Source organism: Colius striatus, chromosome 13 (assembly GCF_028858725.1).
Source record: "Colius striatus isolate bColStr4 chromosome 13, bColStr4.1.hap1, whole genome shotgun sequence".
NCBI classification, from domain to species: domain Eukaryota; kingdom Metazoa; phylum Chordata; class Aves; order Coliiformes; family Coliidae; genus Colius; species Colius striatus.
In genome coordinates, this window is record NC_084771.1 from 10304700 (window position 1) to 10319424 (window position 14725).

Consider the following 14725-nt stretch of genomic DNA (forward strand, 5'->3'; position numbering starts at 1 on the left):
TTGCCACGTGCAGAATATTCTGCCCCATGAGATCAGATCATGAACAGGAGAGCACTGTCTTGTTCTGAATGTGATTCAGAATCACAAGGCAACTTGGCATTTTGGAAGAAGAGTTAAATTGATGAGACATTATGTGCTCAAAGCTGATGAAACGAATTTTCATTTTTATAGGCAAATCAACATTTTTTTGTGTTAACCTCCCTGGGAACTGAATGCAACAGTGTAGCATTGCTTAAGACACTTGCAACTTTCTTTTACCTTCAACATCTTTTTGGAAGCAAAGTTTACATTATAACTCTCTTCATATTAACACCCATTAATCACGGTCTTTCAGTGATAGGACTGAAATCCAGAGTTGCTTCTCCTAGTTTATTCAGATAGTCTAACAATTTTCCTTTTGGAACCAGAAACTAAATTGCAAGTTTCAGAAGCATTTTTCCAAATGGGATGTTATCTTTAGAAAGAAATAGCAACAAGTACTCACGCTAGAGCCATGATACCGTAAGGCCAGGAACGGATTTCCAGCCTCTTCGGGCTTTTCATCTCCTCTGACGTCAGCACCATCCCGCTGTCTGACTCCTGAGTGGCAAAAGGAAGGGGACATCAGCAGAGTGCCAAGTGACTGTGACAGCACAGAGAACTTGTAAATGAGAAATGGCTCCCATGGGGAGAGTGTGGAGGAGAATCAGCCTAAACCACTGTCAAAGTCAGCTCCTTGGCTTTGCTCCTCTACTAGTTAGAATACCAAATCCTTGCTATCTTACTTGCTTTTAGGCAAGTTCATAGGATTTCACCTTATAAAATTATCTCCAGCAACACAGCAGACAAAGCAAGGGCAGGAAAATGTAACTTCTCCTTCACTGTGGCCTGGGGAGGTTGGGGATCCCTGTCTGTGCAGTTACTGGGGATCTGTTATGGACATCTGTAGAGTTTATATTGTAGTGTTACATACTGGTAACCCTTGTAGTCATGTAGGATTCCAGCCAATAACCTGGAGGGCAAATGTTTGCCTCAATTCAATTGTGTACTATTTAGTAAAGTGCTTAACACACAGATATGTCCTGCTGGTGTATGATTTTAAGCCTGTTCTTCAGAATGTTCTCATATCAGGGCCTGTATTATGACTGTTCCTGATAACGCTGCTCTTCAGCCTGAGAATGTTTTCCTTGTTTCTGTGATAATAAAATATTTGAGCTGCATTTTGAAAGAGCACCCTTAAAATGGACATATCAAAAAAGAATTTGACAGTTTCAAACTTGAAACTGATATTAAGCATGACATATGGATCCCATCTAGGCAGCATAGCTGAGATATGACTAGACAGAAATTCATAAAGAATATATCCAATAACACTGGCTAGGCTCCTCAGAGAAAAAAGTACCCTAAATACCTACCAGAAATACACTATCAGTAACCTGGAAATTTTAAGGAAGTGGAAGTTCAGTATCATTTGGTCAAGTCCAGGTGCTTTGCAAAGATATAAAGCCTAAAAGGCTCATTGTACTTTGGTTATGAATTTTTTTTATGAGCTGTTAAACAAAACTGTCTTGATAAGTTTTAAAGTTGAGGCTGTGATTCCACTGCACTTAAAAGATGACTCTTGAGGTTGCAATTCAGATGAAGGTGCTATTGCACTAAGGGCTACACAAGCTCCACAGACATGCTCAGTCCTTGTTTTAAGTAATTTACAAGAAAGGAAATGTTCTGGGGTGTTCCTTTGCATTTTCAAATAGGTTATGATGCTGGGAAGTTGCATGTCTGTCAAAACCAAGAAAGCAAAAGACTTCAGTGTGGGAAATAGACTCTAGTTAATCCTACTTTATCAGTCAAACTGATTGAAACAGGAAAAAAATGTCCCAGCAAACAATAAAAAGCAAAGGACTTTTTCTAAATGCTTTGGTAATGCGTCAGTTGTTAATAAGATCAGTCTAGAGACTGGTTTTCAAAGTATAAAGTAACATCCTAAATTAATTAGATCTATTAAATCCTCAGGAGAAACCAGCTTTTCTCTTGGGTTTATCTTGATTATTTCCCCTTAAAATATGTGGTCTAGAAACAATTTATCTGAGTCTTGCTTTGCTTTATGCTTAAAGAAGAAATGTTAAATGAGTATCAACAGAGACTACAGATAAGTAGCACAATTGCAGGAAGGTGTGGTAGAGCACTTCTAGAGTTCCTGGGCAACGATGTGAAATAATGACCTAATCAGTATTAATGTCTTGATAGTTTTCAGTAACCCAAGTGCATTTACTTTGTCCCAAAGTAGATCATGCCACAGTTTTGCTTTAAAAGATCCTCATTGGAATATCACAATTATTTCTGATGCATTACTAGTTTTTGAAACTTTTCACTCTTCATGACTTACTTTAAAATGCCCTGAGCAGGGAGCATTTAAGAAACTAATGCTCATGGTGGCAGCAGTAATCTCTTACTGATACCAGATCTATCTCATAAATGTCTTTGTGTGATTCAGAGGGAGAGATTTTTATCTTGCAAGAGGAATGATGCAGGAGCCAGAGAAAATTCTAAGCCTGCTAATCCCTGAGATGCACTGATAGAGGCACAGAAATTACATCTGGCAAAATGCTGGGGAATAATGGGCATCAATTCCTGTTAACAAGAGAACAGATGAGAAATAGGCTGTATTTGTCAAGGACATGAAATGTGGCCAGGACAAGCTGTAGCTAGAGATGTGACCAAGAGAGTTGGTCTGAGGAATGGCTGTCTGTTCAGGGGAGTCTCAACTGGAGCATGGGAGACAGTTCCCCGACTAGCTGAGGAGACAGACTGGCTTGTTTCTATAAAAGCTGGAGACAGCTTTCCTTTCTTTAGCTACTCCTCACCATCTGCTGCTTGCCCTCTTCCTCTATTAGTGGGTTTCCTGAAGGCTTCCTCCCTAAACTTTGATCTGCTTCAAAGATGCAGGCATTATACAGATCTCTTCTTAGTGGCACAGAATCTGTCATTGAGGCAAGAGGTGTGAGCTGCATATGGCAGTGCAGCCAGAGTACCTGAACCATAGAGATCTGTGGGTTGAGGAGCTTTTGTTTGTATTGGCTGCTGTTGTTGTTCTTTAAAGGGGGGGAAAAAAAATAGAAATCCCTCCACACTCTCCACCCTTGGAACCTGTAATTGCAGAGGAAGCCAGCAAGCAGAACCCCTGTTCTCTAACAAAAGCTTTTGTTTTCCAATGGTGTGAAAATGAAACTTGCCAACATCCTCCCACCCTGCAGTACCATTAGAGATAAATTATGTTCACTTAGGGAGAGGAAAATCCAGCATTTAAGCCCTTATGTGAATCAAGTAGAGCAGGAACTTGAATCTTGGTCTTGTCTATCCAGAACAGAACACAGTCACTGCCACCAAGTTACTGTCTGTCTCAGCCAGCCAGAATGTGTTCTGGACACACTTCCTTCAAAAGACTCTGTTTCAATGAGCTGCCATTTTCTTATGATGGAAAAAACATATTGAACTATGTAATATAAAGCCCCTTAGCCTGATCAAAGCCAGGATAATCATGCATGAGCTTCCTTTAAATTATTTGTTAACCTAAATGCAGGTCTCTGTTGTCACACAGACCAATGTGTGAGATGCTGGGGCCAAATCTTCTGCTCGATTTAAAGCTTTTTCTTACCAATCAGATTTCAAAGTGTTTCTGGTGCTGGTGACAAGTGATCTGTGAACCTGGTGGAGAAGGATGCAATCACCTCACTTACCTCATGCATCACTTTCTCCTTTTCCACTGGCACCTCATCAAATGTCTTCACACTCAGTGGTCGCTTCTTGCTGTTGTTACTGAAAGCAAGAAAGTTGAGGGATCAGCATAAAACCCCAGCAGATGCTGCACCAGTTGGTATCTCCATTAACATCCCCAACACAGCTCAGTTTCCTGGACCAGTTTTCTTTTTTGATCTCTTGTAACTAATAAACAGTGCCCTGACAGATTTGTCTGTCCAGCTTCTTTAAAGCAGTCATATTGAGAGGACAATAAACAGTGCCCAGATATAGCAAATCTTTCTTCCCTTGTATGTATTTTTCTTACCCAGTTTCCACTGCACTCCAGCGATTAACACAGTTGTTCAAGTTCTCTTCCACAGGGCAGGTTTTGGAGTTAGATTCTCCATCAGGACACAAGGTGATATTCAGTGGAATATAGTCTTTACCATCCTATATAATTAATAACATAAAAGAACACAAAGCTGGCAAAGTTCATTTTGTGCTCCATCTCAGATGTAAAAGGTTATTGTATTCTACAGAGCTTTATATTGAGAAAGGAATAGATTTTTCAAACTTGATGTTTCTTCAAAGTGATGATGATGTTCTTCACAATAGGTGGAAGTTAGAATGTATAGCTATAGCCAACATTTAGTGTGTTAGGAGGCTTTGTATGAGGAAAATACTTTGGGGAACTTGTGGTGTAGAATGACTGAAAATAGTCTCCAATATCCCCATGCTGATCTGCAATTAGTGTATTTTCTCTTCCAGGCATTTCAGCCTGAGCTATTGCTTCACTGGTCTTTACAGCAGTTACCAGACTTCTAACTGTCCCTCACATGTGGCCCAGCAATGTGTGATGGTTGTATTGAGGGTGTTGGTGTATGTGCATCCAGTTTAAAAGTAGCTGTCTTTGCTGCCTTTCACAGCAGCATCTTTGAGTTTGCAGCAATTTCTTTGTGATCATTACCACATTCCGGATGTGTGGCTGTTGTGCCTCAGTAAAGATGAATAGAAATTCACTGATCTGCACTCCAGGAGAGCAGTCCTCTATACTGTCATTGCATTGGCCTCTAGGAATCCCAAGGGACTGGTCTCTGGGACACCTAAATCCAAGTTTAAGCCATGTGTTTGGATAAGGGAAGGAGCAGCATTAAGTCACAAAACCCTTATGGCCAATACAACATTAATGACTTTGGAATGGGTAAAAGAATGTTGCCTATGTGTAGAATTTTTGTTTATGCTCGACTTAAGGAGTTGCAGCTTGGGAAGAGCCAGACCTTAAAATGGTAGTCTTAAAGGATTTAATTTCTTGTCCTTACAATTGATGCTGCAAGTTTAATGGAATTCAGTGCACATCTTAATAAGCTCTGCATTGTCATTACCTCCCTGCAGTAGTCTTCAGAAATGACTCTTCTCTTTAAGTTCTAAAACTACTTGTCCAAATTTCCCTTTGCTGGATTTTTTTTCCCCTTAATTTCGAGAGGCAGTTAAGTGCCCTATTCCCTTATCATGATTTTTATGTCTCCTTAATCTACTTTGCTTATAGGATAAAACTCCCAAGCTCTTCATATTGCAAACTGAGCCCTCTTCAACCTGGCTTCACTACATTTGTTTACAGAAAGGAAGGAGCTGGAAGAGAGTGTTTGATTCCTTCTTAAATTAAATTGATAGTTACATAACTGGTCTGGTTGTTTTTGTTGAAGAAGAAAACAATTGATTTCACTATTATGAAATTAATAATTATGTAATTGACTTTCTGAGCTTTAAACTGCGTCATTTTAAGGCTCCTGAGAGCACTGATGAACCTAAGCTCAGAAAATGAGATAGAAAGTTCAGACCAACTACTGGCAGTTTACTATGTTGGACTCTAATTAAAATTGTTCATGAGATAAAGCACTATTGTTCCTCTAAGGGGCAACTGAGCATTTTTGTAATTAATGTAAGTTTATGCTTATTATGGATGGATAAACATCTAGCTTTGAAATAAAATCCCCTTTGAATAGTCAACATTTTCTTTACTCATCTCAGCAGCCATTTTCCTTGTGACCTCTGTTATGAAGTAAAATCTAATATTAGTGCTGAATGGAGACTTTACCTGTGCACATGCATACACATACCCACACTCATATACATCTGCATGTACATATTTGTTGGAGAAATGTTTGCATTTCTGTACCTGCTGTACATTGGCTTGAAGCAGATCTCCTAAGCGCTCCACAAGCTCGGTGAAAGTAGGTCTCTCTGTGGGTACTCCATGCCAACAATCCAGCATTGTCTGGTAGCTAGATAAAAACCACAGGCATTAGGAAAGGAAAAGGAAAGAAGCTTTGCTTCCCCATTGTTTGTTTCTACTGCTGCTTGTTTTGGTCATTGCTTGGATAGTTTTGGATTAAGACAGGTTCAAATCTTCATGTGCTGACATTCTATTCTAATTTCCATCTAGGATGCTTTTTCCTTCTGCATTCCTGCCTCAGATGGGCCTGGAGGGTTTTTATTGTCACCTAACCTAAAATTTGACTGATAAGGCCCCACAGACACTGTTGAAATTAGTGATAGTTATGGATGCCTAGTTCCTGTCACAGAACTGGAAGTCAAGGCAAACACACTAGTCTCCTGAACTGAGATTCATCAGGTACACCTGGCATGGGGAGATCTGTTATCTTCTTTTTGGCAGAGGTCAGTTTGCCTTGGTCTGTCTTCAGTGTTCATTTGTGGTGTCACGATACCCAGCATATGCACAACTACACTGTCTACTGAAAACAAAAGGCAGAATACATAGCTATCATCTAATGTGGTCTCATTCCTCTTCCCCACTTAAATACAACATCTTTTGTAATACTTAAGTGACATGTATCAGCTCTGAATACAAAACCAGGAGCTCTCACATTTCGGGAGTAGAGTACTCTGGAGATCTCATCCGAGTTCCTTCTTTGAGCCGTCGGCAAAAGTCCTCGTCGATCTGCACTCCAGGGTATGGTGAGGCACCTGATGGGGGAAATGAGGAGGCTTCAGAATGGTACAGTCCTTCTTTCCCAGTCCAATTACATCAATTATATACATATTGGTGATTACCTACAGTCTGTCAGCAAAAGAAGCTAGAGCAAAGGAGGTAAAATTCAAGAGGTATCTGCAATGAAGTTTGAAAGGTTACTGAACCTGCTATGGATAGACCTGTAGGATTTGTTTCTCCCTTCTTTCTCAGCAAAGGCTTCACATGCAGTGGAACCCTTGTCTTTCACATTTTGGCATCCTAGAAGCTGGGTGATGGAATTTGGAAAAAATGTAATGAAGTCTTAACATAGGATTGAATGGAATCTGGATCTGTATCCGGCTCTCAAGGAATCTCTCTGACTGACTATAACATTCCTGCCTATTTCCTGCATTTTTTCCCCCCATTTGGGAACACCATCATGTGCTGTGCACTTGGGGGCACAACAAGCACAGCAGAAATCTTTTGGATAAAAGCAGAGAAGAGAGTGCCAAAATGTGTCTGCTTCCAGAATTACTCTACTCAATGAATCTGACCACTCCATCTGCAAAACTATGCTCTGGGGAGAAAAGATCCTGGCAATTTCCTAAGAGGCATTTCAACACAGCAAATAGGCTCTGATGCCATTCAAAGCACAGGGTTGTTTGGCCATGGCACATCTGAATTCCCTGGATGTGCAAGTATCAGATCAGAGTATTGAGTGTTTCCTGGAGTTATGTAGATTGGAAATAATAGCATCACTTCTGCTTTATATCTTCGTTTCCCTTCCTTGTTTTGTCTTTGGCCTGTCATTATGATAATAAAAACGTGGTAATTAAATGTTGAGCTCCAATGGCATCACCCATTAGCCAAAAATCTCGTAAGAGGTTTCCATCTACTCACAAGAGCTCTGAATAAACAGATCAATAGAAACTGTACAATGTGACAAAAGGATAGGAATGAGTTCTGGGAACACTGTTGTCCAAGCCAGTAAACAGCTGTCCATGTGCATCTTCTGAACTCTCACTCGCTTCCCTTCTCATATGTGTAGGTTTAGCTTTACAAGGTTCTGAGGCTCCATGAATACAGCTGTGACTTGCCCAGTTGATTCTGTATTTCCTTAACAGCAGCCCAGCCTCTCGAGAGGTAGACATAAATCTCACTGGCTGTATCTGGCTCATGACACAGCAGAGGTTATTGATAAGAACTCAACTTTGCAAATACATTGATTGATACTGAGACCTTGAGGGCAACACAGTACAATGGAGTGAGTAGGGATAGAGAATTCCACTTGATCTCACAATCTGAGTTATCTTTCTTTGATTATATCATTGATCATATAAATTAAACTACATTGGTGAGAGGTAAAGAATAATACTTTCTGATTACAAGATCTTGTGTTAGTTTATGTTTTGATTTCTACCAGCTGGAGGCAACTCAGGTCATTAAAGCAAGTAGCTCTTGCTTTTCCACCTTCACTCACTATTGTACTTCATCTGGTCTAAGTAACTTGGATTTGGGAGGCTGAGACAGCTTGGGAGGAATGTAGGCTGAAACATATGGTGTAAGGTCTACACATGACGTTTTCCTTAGGGGAAATCTCCTCCAAAATGCTCAAAGACGTGGCATGCACAGGATATGGTAGCACTCTTTTGATCTTGGTTTTATTTTAGTAGGATAATAACATGCTGATGTTACACTACCAGGCACTGCTTGTTTACATAATTATCTTTGATTGCTTTTTGAACAGTGCACATTTAAATTCCAGGAGACACCAACGCTCTGTAATGCACCATGTAAGTGATGTATTCAAGATGCATTAAACATTGCTGGCATTACCTGACATGAGGTGTGCTGACCCCATTTAAATAATGCAGAGCTCAGTGCAAACTCAGCCCCCAGTGAAAATTAACAGTTTCTCAAGTCCTGATTTCCCTGTGTATCACTCAAATGGATCCAGAGTGCCAGCCTTTCTGCAGGAGGCCTCTGGTGTTTCATCCAGCTTCTGACCCTGACAGGACCCATGTCCAAACTCATCTCTGCATTTTTACTAATCAGTATTTTTTGCTTTTTTAAGAGGGTTTTACAGGGTGCTGAGTCTGTGGGACCCAGTACAAAGCAGCAGTTGTAAATGGGAGCCAAAACGTCCCCTGTAGCAATGACAAATAACTTCCATCTCCTGGCTCTCAATGATCTGTAAAACTTTTATATAATGGAGTTCAATCAGTGACACAAATCCTTAATTAAATATTTATCGTGTGAGCTGCAGATGTGAGTAGTGCCAAACCACAGACATGCCTGGATGATCTGTATGAAAAACCCTCTTAGAGAAAATGACTGCTTTTGAATCTGTGCCATGGATTGAAGAAAGTAGTTTGGGATCTACGTCATAAGGAGGGCAGAGGCTGCTCTACAGATGGCAACCCTTGGGGTAATTTAGTAAATTCCTCTGACTTCAGAAGAGGACAGTCTGTTGTTCCAAGTAAGCACCTTCATTAACAAAAGAGGCTATCTAAAATGAAAAGAAACTAGCTAAATTCTTTTAAAAGTAGTTAAACATATAGCTGCATTTCAGTGACTAAAGTTTAATTTGTATTAATCTTCAGTATTAAAGGCCAAATGACTTGAAATTCTCATCTGTTAATCTCTATCAGGACTTTTGGGAGTGATATAAACAGTTTGCCTTCTGCAGTGGTCCTTGCTTTTCATCAGTATTCAGTTCATTTGGTTCCTTGGAGATGCCCAAGGGAGTGCCTGTCCCTTCTGAGTGTGTCTCTGCATGCAAATACATCCTCTTGAATAATCTACTAGAGCTGGGGCATTGCTGGTGCTTCTGCAGCTTTGTCTTTCTGTGGTGTTTCAGACAGCAGGTGATGCTGGTACAGAGCCATGGAAGTGTTACACCAAAAAAACAACAACATTCTAAATAAATAAGACTGAACTCCTCAGAAAGCCATAGCTGCCCCTTGTTTTAACCATTTGAGTATGAACTTTCTGTTTTGCATGCTGATATGAAACAGAGAAAGTCTAAACCAAAGACTTGGACTGAAATCAGCTTGTGATCTTTGGAGCCAGCCCTAAATATAGAAACAGCTCCAGACTTTGGACTTGGCATCTTGAGCCCAATCGTTAATTTCAACTGATCCATGAACCAAAGATAGTACGAGATTACAGAGTTTGCTTTAAAATACAGCAGCTTAAGTTGACAATCCTTCTTGTTTTCTTTTGTCTACAAATGCTGATTAAAAAGCCAGAGCTGACATTCCTAAATTACCTCAGGAAAACAAAACTTGCCACTCTGTAAGGAGAATTTGAGAGCTGTGAAGTCCAACTGTCTGTAAGACTGTTTGTCTAAATTTCAAGGCTTTATCTGTTGGACAGTAACCAGATCTCTGTGAGGCTGAGATTTCTAACAGCATCCTAAGATGAAATCTATAATACATAAAGACCACCATTGCTACTCTTTCAAAAATGTTGTGGCTTGCAAATGATAGGGCCAGAAGAGTTTGTGTTCTACCCATCACTGCCAAGATGGCTTACGCAGAGTCTAGCACTGGGTCTCCTATCGACAATGGCAGCTGCTGCCAATACATTTTTCTTACTTAGAAAATCTTACTGAGACTTTGTGGGGAAGGTAATCAAGCTGGAATAAAATGTCATGTGGGCAAACTCCCTTGTGTTCCATGGGCTGCCACTAGCAATGTCAGACCACTGTGTCAACAGCCATGTAATCCTCTGCAAGCTTTGAGCTGTGTGGTTTCCTGAAGCAGACTGCTTAAAGGAAAATACAGTTTGACAGGGAAACTTCTTCATTGCACTCCAAGAAGTATTTCACTCCCAAGCATCTGAGGCTTGCATTATCTCTGTGCTCTGTTGGTTTCAGTTATCACAAATGTTGGGTCCAGGGGTTTGGATTCTCTTTTGTTCCCCCTTTCCCAGTATTCACTTTTTTCAGGTACTTTGCCAGGTGGAGTTATCGTTTACTTTGGTGACTTTGTTTTACACCTGATCTGCACTGTGCACTTGTACTAACTGAAATAGAAACGTGACACCATATGATCACCTTTTGCTAAAATCTTTTCTTCACAATAGAGCCATCAATTAGGGGGGAAAAAGAGGTTTTAAACTATTCTTACCAAGAGAAAATATTTCCCATAGCAGCACTCCAAAAGACCACACGTCACTCTGTGTTGTGTAAATTTTGTCGAAAATAGCTTCTGGAGCCATCCATTTCAGTGGAAGTCTGGCCTGAGAAATGCAAAAGACAAAACATGTTGCCAGGACTGTTGTTACTGACCTGCCCAAGCCCTAGGAGAATAACAAGTTCAGATGAGAATTTCACTTTGCTCCAACTTACGTCTCCTTTCCGCACATAGTCAGGGTCTTTATAAATATCTCTGGCTAGTCCAAAGTCACAGATCTTAACCACGTTGTTCTCTGAAAGAAGGATGTTCCTTGCTGCCAAGTCCCGATGAATGCACTGTGAAGGAATGAGGACAAGCAAGATCAGAGAGTCTGCCTGGACAACAAGCTCCTGCTAGAGTTGAAATTGTGAGACCTTCCTTGGAAATAGAAAGATAAATGAACCTTTTGTCATGAGCAGGTTAAAGAAGGAAAATGTGTGTGGGAATCTGCCACAAATTTACTGCCATATGCAACAGGGAAAATAACTTGGAGAACAAGCCAAGTATTACAGTTAGTTTTCTGATTTTTGTATGTGAAATAACTTTCACAGTTCTGAAGAGAGAAATTGAGTATCATTTTCCACAATTCTGTGGGAAATTGGGGAGAGGTTGAAGAGCAGCTGGAGCTCAATTTGCAAAGGTGATTCCCTGAGCATGTGTGAGACTGGGGTAACTATGCTGATGATTTCTGTCTGTGCTAGCCTGGTAGCTCTGGTAAGTGCAAACTCTGAGCTCAGTCCATGCTTTGGCATATTTATTACATTCAATTTACTTGAAAAGCAGACATTCCACAGGCTACAGACATTAGTTTTTTTTCAATCAAAAAGAGGTGCTAGCTTTGCTGATTGACTAAATAGCTGGATACTCCCCCATCATTTTTCAATAGTACTTTTGTTGACGATGCTAGAAGGATCTTTCTAAGAGCACTTTTCTGCATTTATTTATGAGACAGCTCCATGAATTGTCTTAGAATCTGTATCCACTCCTATCTAAATTCTTACAGTATAGATGCCAAGAATATGGTAGATATTCCTTCACAACTCCTTCAATGCTACTTATTGCTTAACTATCAGAGCTAACGTGATCTCTGACACTTAGAAGAGTGAAAAGCAGATTACTCAGGCTCCAGGTATATTTGTGTTTCTTCACATTAGATACCCATGAAAGCAGTTCAGCCCTGATGTTTCAATGAGCTCACTTTTCGGGAGGCGAGGAACTCCATGCCTTTTGCCACTTGGAAGCTGTAGCAAATCAGATCCTCCAAAGTCAGAGGCCGCTTGTACAGATCCTCAGCATCTAGGAGAGATCACAGACATGGTAAAACACTAGAGCAACAGCTCCAAACTTTTTTGACACTGGTGCCACTTGCATGCTGATGACCCCAGTTTGGCACCTGAGTGGTGTTCCATGAGTTCTCTACTAGGATTCCAACTCTGGCTTAGGAACCATTGACCTAGAGGCAGATCAGATGATTTAAAAAATTCCATCCACCATTAATCATGTCACTTTAGCTACAGAGAAAACAACATCTGGGGATAAAAGGGAGGGAAACTATGGTGAGTTATGACACTGAGGACAGACTGGCCCCATGAATCTTCTAGTAAAATATGGCTATTGCACCTCTTACACAACAGAAGCAGCTTTTACATGGGTACGTTATTGCAAGTCTCTTTTTACAAGAAACTTGGAGTGGGGCAAAAGCAAGAGAAAGAATTTGCGATTTCAGGAACAAGCCACGCTGTGTAAGGGCTTGGAAAGGGTGGGAGAGTGTGTGTGGCACTAGCCCAGTAGCAGAAATCTTTAAAATAAGATCTGAGATTAGGTAGGTTTTCTTTACCTTCTTCATCATCTTCTGAGTCGCTGTAACTCTTATCTTCAATAAATCCTGAGCTGGCAGAGCTTCCTGTGCTGGCCACGCTCTCGAGGCGCCTCTTGATCAGTTCGGTCAAATCACTGTTGGACTCATCCAGACTTTTTTCTGCTTGGTCAGAGTTTTCCTGGGACTAGAAATGTTATAAAACTCATTTTTAGCTTTGGATGATGCAATGGCTGGAGACTCAAAATATGTAACAGAGTGGCATATGGAGAAAGCATCCTCTGAAGATGAGCTCACAACATGTTTGAACATGATGTTCCCTGAATAGCAGAACTAATGAAACCTGGTTTGCTATTCCTTGGTGTGTTCCTGTGTGACCTGATCTTGGTGAACCTGCTTTAGCAGGGGAGTTGGACTATATGATCTTTATGGGTCCCTTCCAGCCACTACCATTCTGTCATTTATTAATACAAAACCTGCCATTTTAGTGATAGCAAGATTCTACCATAAAAGTTATCTGGAAGGTGGCTGAACAAAGCTGCCTCTTGTTTTTTTAGGAAATCATGCTAAAAGTCAGAGTTCAAGGTTATGTGCATGATGTGCACTGAAATGCATCTGTCTCACCCCATCCTGGAGAGTGAAACAGAGCTGGTCCCTGTGATTCATGAAAACAATGGTGAGAAAAGAAATTGTGAGTGACTGTACCAGGAAAATCTCCTTCTCTTACACAAAGTACCTCATGTACTTTTGTGTCTGTATACAATAATAATAATAATAGAATCATCTGGGAAATTAATCTCAGGGAGGCTCCAGTTTTTGGCAGAGCTTGGATCAGAGAGCCCTTGCAATGCTGTATGTTTGCAATGAGGAGGTGCTCAGCCTCTCCCCATTGCTGATTTCTGGTCTCCTGTGTCTTCCCCCGTATCCCAGCCCAATTTGTGCTAGCACAAATATTTGTGTGTATGCAGAAACCAAACCCATTTGGTTAGTTTTAATACAGACAATCTTTGTCACCCAGTTCACTATATACAGCACAGACTTTAAGCTGGCACAGAGGCAGGGAGAACACAGATGATGGGAATGAGCAGATGATGGGAGAGGGTGAGCTGCTTTCCGTAGCTGGGGTAGGAGGTGGGCCTAGAAACAAAAAGTTCACAGACAGGGTTTGTATTTTGGGAGGAGTCACCTTCTCCTAACTTTTCCTACCTGCAAAATCCTACCCCCCTTGTGCTGGGTGGTATCTCACAAGTAATTCCCTCTCTCAAATACACAATGCTTGGGTGTTTGTGACTAGTTGTTCAGTAGGTGTTAGAAATGAAGATGGGAGTGAGATTCTACGGGGAAAAAAGTTTCCTTGCTCATACAAATTGAAACATGGTGAGAAAATAAAATGCCCATTCAAATACCAAACTGTCTCAATGCCAATGCAGAAAAAAACTTGTGGCCAGTGGTTGTTAGTTCTCTGCCCTGTGATTGAGAAGCCTGTCACTTTCTTACCTTGCATGCAATGAAATCTCCTCGTTTTCCTCTTAGATAGTTGGACAGATTTCCATATTTGCAATATTCTACTATAACCATTAAAGGACCTAAAAAGACAGTGAAAGGCAAATGAGTTTTGAAGCACTGCAAAGCACTTAATATTAACTTATCTCCTCTTCAAAAGAAGTACTGTCATTCCTATTACACAGATGAGGAAATTAGGAAAGAGAAGCCATGCTCCAGAAGCACAGAGTCAGTGGTGGATATGGAGGGAAGGGAATCCAGTACTGATTATTTATTTTAACCTCTTAGATGGTAACAGCTGATGTTTATTCCTTACTTACAAACCAAGGCAGATTCAGAATGATGAATAAGAATATATAACCCCTATGCCATTAAAGTTGTTTTATTCCATATGTAGATCCATAGCATGGAGCGGATTCTTTCTATGATGTACAGTCAGTTGTGTCAGCTCAGCCCCTTGGAAGCCCATGCTGTTGCTCTTTTCAGCTTTAGACTGCCACAGGCTTCCTGTATACTACACAAATACATGCATTTGCC

At 40.7% G+C, this 14725-nt stretch overlaps 1 protein-coding gene across 2 annotated transcripts in view; it reads right to left on the reverse strand.

Moving 5' to 3' along the window:
* Window positions 1-14725, reverse strand: part of LOC104559025 (vascular endothelial growth factor receptor kdr-like) — a 130012-nt gene that overhangs the window by 13791 nt on the left and 101496 nt on the right. For both annotated transcript variants that reach the window (XM_010203820.2, XM_062006738.1), the window contains exons 20-29: window positions 14183-14271; window positions 12707-12872; window positions 12068-12165; window positions 11043-11165; window positions 10822-10933; window positions 6603-6702; window positions 5894-5999; window positions 4043-4167; window positions 3717-3795; window positions 485-579 (exon numbers count right to left, since the gene is read on the reverse strand). In XM_010203820.2, coding sequence (XP_010202122.1) covers window positions 485-579; window positions 3717-3795; window positions 4043-4167; window positions 5894-5999; window positions 6603-6702; window positions 10822-10933; window positions 11043-11165; window positions 12068-12165; window positions 12707-12872; window positions 14183-14271 — 1093 coding nt within the window. The remainder of the gene's footprint in view (window positions 1-484; window positions 580-3716; window positions 3796-4042; window positions 4168-5893; window positions 6000-6602; window positions 6703-10821; window positions 10934-11042; window positions 11166-12067; window positions 12166-12706; window positions 12873-14182; window positions 14272-14725) is intronic.